The sequence below is a fragment of the Meleagris gallopavo genome, chromosome 2, assembly GCF_000146605.3.
Source record: "Meleagris gallopavo isolate NT-WF06-2002-E0010 breed Aviagen turkey brand Nicholas breeding stock chromosome 2, Turkey_5.1, whole genome shotgun sequence".
Lineage (NCBI taxonomy): Eukaryota > Metazoa > Chordata > Aves > Galliformes > Phasianidae > Meleagris > Meleagris gallopavo.
In genome coordinates, this window is record NC_015012.2 from 81,461,009 (window position 1) to 81,467,957 (window position 6,949).

General features: G+C 43.8%; 1 protein-coding gene across 1 annotated transcript in view; it reads right to left on the reverse strand.

Annotated features, from left to right (window-relative positions):
• Window positions 1-652: 652 nt before the first annotated feature.
• Window positions 653-6,949, reverse strand: part of SDHAF4 (succinate dehydrogenase complex assembly factor 4) — a 6,923-nt gene continuing 626 nt past the window's right edge. The window contains exons 2-4 of the mRNA XM_031552244.1: window positions 6,917-6,944; window positions 4,537-4,683; window positions 653-1,929 (exon numbers count right to left, since the gene is read on the reverse strand). Coding sequence (XP_031408104.1) covers window positions 1,820-1,929; window positions 4,537-4,683; window positions 6,917-6,944 — 285 coding nt within the window. The 3' untranslated portion in view covers window positions 653-1,819. The remainder of the gene's footprint in view (window positions 1,930-4,536; window positions 4,684-6,916; window positions 6,945-6,949) is intronic.

The following is a 6,949-nucleotide window of genomic DNA, read 5'->3' on the forward strand; positions in this document are numbered from 1 at the left end:
GCTGGAACAGGCTGCCCTGAGAGGTTGTGGATGCCCCGTCTCTGGAGGTGTTCAAGGCCAGGTTGGATGGGGCCCTGGGCAGCCTGGTCCAGTATTAAATGGGGAGGTTGGTGGCCCTGTCTGCAGCGGGGCGGTTGGAGATTCATGATCCTTGAGGTCTCTTCCAACCCTGGCCATTCTGTGATTCTGTGATTAGAACTGAGCATCAAGAATGCCAAGAAGTGGAACTACATAACACTCATGGAACTTGTGCTAGGAAGGCAAAACCTGGCAAAAGAAGATAATGAAATAATGCAACAAATCAACAACTTGTAGATAAGAATAAGGTTTATAATGCAAAAATAAAATAACTGCAGCAGTGTCACTGCCTCTTCATTAGTTAGGATGGAAAGCCTAATAATAATGATGCAGGAAAGGCAGAAGTTTTCAATTAAAATTTCTGCTTTGTACTTGAAAAGTAGGTGTTCTAGTGTAGGACAAAATATTTTCTCCTCTACTGGGGACTGAAGAGACAAACTAGCCCTCGAAAGAGACACGTTAAGAAACAGCACATATTACAGGTAGCTTACTTATACCCAGGGAAGAGCTTTCCTAGAGACCACAAGTCAGGTGGGTTTTGGAGATATTATATGGAGATCTGTAACTCATCTGCTCAAATGCTTTTCAGCTTTAATAAAATCAGGCACATGTGGACAAAGTGGTACATCCTTACAGAGCCACAGTAATGCAGAACAGAAATCTTGATTAAGGCTGACTTTCATTCAAACAAAACTTGCTTTGGCAGAGAAAACAGCAAACAAATTCATACAGGAAAAAGAAATTAAAGCCATAAAATGGAATACTGTGCTGTCCAAACACCTTTTATTCAGTTTGAATGTCCACTGTGACATTACGGTAGAAGCAGCTAATAGGAAGTGTGACTGCATAAGACAGAGAAAGTAGAGGAAAAGTGAAGAGGTTGGAAAAAATCAGCAAATCACCAGGAAAGAAACACATATGGGGAAAAAAACTCAAACATTTACAATTGAAGATACAGATAATTTTTTTCCTCCTGTCAAAAAGAACTTGCACAGCAAATATCTAGAGAGTTAATACGCTGAGGGTTTTATTGATGTCAGCTTTTTCTCCTATTATTAAGCACCCACAGAAGCAGTGGATTTGTGCTCTACTGCAGTATTTACAGCCAGGCAAATTCTTGAACGAAGAACTGAGCTGGTCTGATGGAAAGGTCTTCAGCTCAAAGCCAATAACTTAGTGATACTTAACGACCTGCAATATTAAGATCATCTCATCTAATAGTCACCTTTGAACATAAAGTATCAGAAAATAATGTTATTTTTCCTCCAGCAGCATTTAGCCAGTTTTCAAGCAGACACAATGCTTTGGGATGGAAGGCACTTTAACCACCTAGTTCCAGCCCCCCTGCCATTAGCAGGGCTGCCACCACCCACTAGATTAGGCTGTCCAGGGTCCCATCCAACCTGGCCTTTATAGATAGATAGATAAAAATGTTCATTTACATAGCAAAATAAAAGCCATTTATACATCTCAGCAAGATCTTGACTACAAACTTCACATCCACTGTACTTCCATTTATACTTGCCTAGTATAAATACCACAGATGATCAGGTGCACATAAAGTAACAGCTTCAAAAAACTCAGTTGTAGTATCGTAGTTTATTTACATAAAGCATCCCAGAAAATTTATCACAAGCATGAAAGAAGCAAGAACATTCACAACAAATCTAGCTCAGGTTATTCTATACAAACTCTTCAACAACTAGAAATGTATCAGCAGCAATATGGATTCATTTATACATCAGAAGTCTATACAACGTCCCTTCCTCTCCCAGTCTCCAAAACGTGTAGGTTCAGGGCCCTTCGGTCCACCTCTCTCTTTTGTAGCAGGATTGATTCCATCAGGGAATTCTACAACGACAGGGAAAATTCATTAAAATGCATACAATGCTGACAAATACAGACACAAACTGAGCCAGATAATTTCAGAGGGTTTTGTGACAACAGTCAGGAATATATTACCATATTCAGTAATGCAAATGAAAAAACAACTCGGTGTCCCAAGGCACTACAGCACCAGAGATTCTAGTGAATTCATAGTAAGAACTTTCATCATGAAGGTAAGCTGCCATGTTCACTATAACTAAAATACCACATCACTGTCTGTGTTTGTTTAGATTTTTAATTTCAGACACTCAGGTATGAGAATTTTAGTCATGATTTTATAATTACCATCATGTTTTCACAGATGCTATCTTTTCATTAAATATCACACAGATGTTCATCAACTTCACACCAAATACCACTACCATAGGAGGCACTATAAAATCCTAATCAGACTTTCAGTCTCAGGAAAAGGAGGCTGAGGGGAGACCTGATTGCTCTCTTCCAATACCTGAAAAGTGCCTACAGCAAGAGTGGGGTTGGTCTCTTCTCACTGATAACAGGTGACAGGACGAGGAGAAATGGCCTTAAGTTGTGCCAGGGGAAGTTTAGGTTGGATAGCAGGAAAAACTTTACAGAAAGGGTTGTTAAGCACTGGAATAGGCTCCCCAGTGAGGTGGTTGAGCTACCATCCTTGGATGCATTTAAAACTGTTTGGATGTGGTGCTCAGGGACATGATTTAGCGGAGGGTTGTTAAGAGTTAGGGTAGTATGGTCAGTTGTGGTTGGACTCGATGATCTTTAAGGTCTTTTCCAACCTGAGCAAATCTATGATTCTACCTTTTAAAATGAAGTGTGAGCCTGCTGAGTCATGCTGATACCCTTCCAGGAGAGGGATACCCTTCCTTTGTGAGGTATGAATGGGATTTCCAAGTCTACCCAGTGACCCACATGAGCAGAACTCATCAGCAGAGCTTTTTCCACTCCCAACACACTACCTAACTACGCCATCTGCTCTTAACACCACGTAGCTTTGCTCCTTTCCTCCATCAACATCCTCATGCTACTCAGTGCTCCCTCAGTAAGGCCCCCTGCCTGGGCCTCACCAAGCCACAGAGAGCTCACTTTCCGGCACAGCACCATCCTAGGCTGAGTATTTTTTCATCCTGCTCTGGGTAGCAGAGCTGCCTGAAGCTCAGGGTACCCCATGCACCTCTGCCATGCTGATTCCAGAGCCCTCCTTAAGTCCACGTGACTAAGGGCTCTCTCAGCACTACCGCATTGCTGGAAAACACATAATACAGATCAGGACTGAACATGAGAAAAAAGAACAGAAATTCTGGGGAGCAGTGAAAGTGAAGGACAGTGATAGAGGAAGACTCATGTAGCTACAGGCCATACAGAATGACATATTGGGACGCCTGTTTAAAAATGCATGCAGACCACGATAGGGAATATCAGCACTTGAGCACCTCCGGCAGTACAGGGAGCACAAATGCATCCAGCATCACCCTAATATCTAAGCCTACTGATCTGCTGATAGTGGATACAGAAGCTCAAAAGCTTTTTCTATGATAGGTACATGGCAATGGGAATTTCAAATGGCCACCTAAACCCCTTCTTTTTTCTAATAAACATCAAGGATAGGAGGAGCAGTCAGCATTCCAGCAAACTACTGCCAGCATTGTATATAAAAACACAACTAAATTTAAACACAAAAGAAACCTCTAATCTTGCCTAAAAATCTAAGCAAAAACCAAAAGATAATGACTGTTGTAAATGAAGCACTGATGGTATTCCTTGGGAATAGAAAGGAATTCAGAATTAAGTAACTGCTTACACAATAACTCCGAGTCAGTGCTCATAGTGAGTCACAATCTGAAACTGCCGGCAGCCGTTCTGGAAATGATACTGTAATTTTTCAGTCATTCTGTCATCTGGAAACTCATAGTGATCTATTGGTACACTAAAAGAGTTTGTCCTAGACAGCTTGAGATGGATAAACGCAGGTTATCACCACTAAACAAGCAGTAACAGAACAGCACACAGTGGTGAATGAGTTAAATCTGACTGGTTAAAGAATGACTAAAGAAATAGGAGGAAAAAATCAATCCTTTAATTCTCCTGTCTGATAAAAGCGTGTTTCTGTGACTTGCAGCAGCAATATATTTGGTATCTGTGTAGGTAAGACAAGATATTCTGTGTATCCCCACCAAGTGACTGGAACACAACACAACAGCAGACAGAGCTCTTCAAGTCTCCCTGGCCATGCCAAATGGCTCAGGAAGCTCTGCACATGGTGCTGCTTTTCAAAACACCACACGCGAAGCTAAGAGCATCAATGAAATGCAGCACGGATCGGACACCTTTTGTGCACTAAAATTGGAACAGGCTTCTTGCATCATAAAAAGCAGCTGGGACCAACATTTATATCTGCACTACAGTAGACCAACATTGCTACATCAGTTACATTTGGCAGAACCATGGAACAGTAGATGCTGGAAGGCACTTTTGCCAGATAGCAGGCCCCATAGGAAGACCCCAGGTTAGGATGTCCAGGCTAATTTGAGTGTCCCCAAGAAGACAGGCCTTGCCTTTAAAATACAGCTTTCAATTTCATAAAGCATGACTTACTTTCCAGAGGTTCCCTTTCTACGCTGGACTCCTCCGGTTCATCAAATCGGCCTACTGGTAACTTTGGTTTCTTAAGCGTCTGCTTAGTAGGCTCAGGTCTTCCCTCCGACTTATAGCTCCTCAGCGAGCTGCAGGGCAGCGATGACCCTACAAACAAATGGACATGTATCACTTACACATCAGACCTTGATATCAAACAGCTCTGCCTCTGTTTTGAGAACCTCTGAGAACAAACCAAACTGCCTCACTCCAAAAAGCAGGGAGTAGAGGTGAGGCAAAAACCTCCCAATATTACAGGGAAAGGACCGCAAGAGATCAAGTCCAACCCCCCGCTAAAGCAGGTGCCCTACAGTAGGTCGCACAGGCAGGTGTCCAGACCTTGAATATCTCCACAGAGGGAGATGCCACAACCTCTCTGGGCAACCTGTTCCAGGGCTCCGTCATCTTTACCATAAAGAAATTCTTCTGCATGTTTGTTAATGCAGAACTTCCTCTGTTCAAAACTCAACTCATGAACACCTAAGAAATTAGCACAGATTCTTATTTTAGGTTCTAGAAACACATGCATGCAAAATTGTGTTAGTTGTATAACTCCGTTCACATCAACAGCGCATTTTAAACTGTTTGAAATTATCTTCACTGTTACTGTCTTGCATTTTAGGCTCTAAATAGTAATGATGCTGGCATAGAGGAATACATTCTGTTTCCCTGGAAAAGGCTGCACCTCCCCCAGGAAGGCTGCAGATTTCCATGGCTTGGCTCATTTCCAGCAACTTTTTTGTCAGAAAGAGCCTCTGCTTCCCCAAAGGAAAGTACCCCCAAAAGTAAGGAAAAAAAATCACTGTTCCCTTGGTAACAGGTTTTCTAGGATGTTGGCAAAGAACAGAGGGGCTTCACTTATGACAATAAAATAAGTTGGTAATCAAAAGCAGAACAAACTTTAAACACATTTAAGTTCAATTACATAATACTATACATACGCTTTAATTAGAAGAAAATATTTTCCTCTCATAAAGTCTTACTAATAGCTTTAAACACAAATAAGGAGAAACCTTACTACCATTCCCACCTTAATGTTCTGCTAAGTATTCTAAAGACACCAAGGTGCACAGATATTCTGAGTAATTGAATAGCCATTACCAAATCAGAAATTGCTCACAAAGACCTCCCAAAAGACAGATACTTCTGCATTTCATTAAAAAGCCAAATGCCCACCATGAACAGGAACATCTCTGAAAAAAACTTCAGCTATGGACATGGCCCGCTCTTTTCTTCAGAAGATCGAAACATAAACCCTGCCTGCCCACACTGGGCTCCAAGCACTGCAGAGAGCCGTGGCTTCACCTAGCCTCCTCCAATAGCACAGCTGTCACTCACCCATACCAAACAGCAACCAGCTGGATGCCCTAAATGAGCATATCCAACTATTCTAAAATACCACAGCCTGAGCAAGTTTAGACCCTACAATCACATAACCCATGCCAAATGCAGCCAGTGCCCCAAAGGTACACTTTTTTTTTTTTCTCTTTAGCTATGACAAAGGGGTTTAAGAACAGCAAGGAATCCAACTCTTCTGCATCTGTTGGATCCTTCTTCCTGCCAAGCACCCTGCTTTTCTGCAGGTTGGAACAGACGCCAGGTAGGAAATTCAATGCTCCAGTCCAAGTTCAAATACAAGTCATGCTGAAGTACTGATACGAAACTATCTGACAGTAAGGAGGGAAGAGGCAAAATCCATTTCTCCTATTTGTAATATTTGGAACTGTCGTCTAAAACACGTTCCTCTCGACACAGGGCTGACAGCATCTCAACGCTGACTGCCTCGCAGCAGCACAGGACAGAAGACCAACCCATCAGCAGGGTACATTCTGCAGGCTGCTCTCGGACAGCTCATCCTTCATGGGCACTGCAAAGCCGTGCTGTGTGCTAATCATAGAGCTGAACTTGGAAACAAGCTGGAAATCCCAATTCTCTGCAGCTGTAGCGCTCAGCTGTCACCGAACCCGGCAGGGCCGCTCAGGCTGCGGCTCGCACGGCAACGCGCTGGGGATGGGGCGCCTCACGGTGCCTTTCCCAGCCCTCCTGTTCTCACAGCAGCCATTCCCCGCCGTCATTCCTCACCACATCGCTCCGTTCTCACGGTTCAGCCGCCACACGGGGTTGCTCCCCACCCGGCTCGGCTGCCCGCCTCCTCAGCACCACACACACACAGCGCTAAGCTGCCGGGGCCGGCTGCCCTCCAGCTTTTCCGCCAGCACCAACGTGCAGCTCAGCGTCTCACTACAGTTCCAACCCTTACAGCGCTAATCAACTCCCATAACGGGTAGCGAGGCCTGGCAGCTGCAGGCCAGAGCTGCGCGGGCAACGCATTCACACATACAGCCTGGCAGAAGCTCCGACGTCCTCCCCTCCC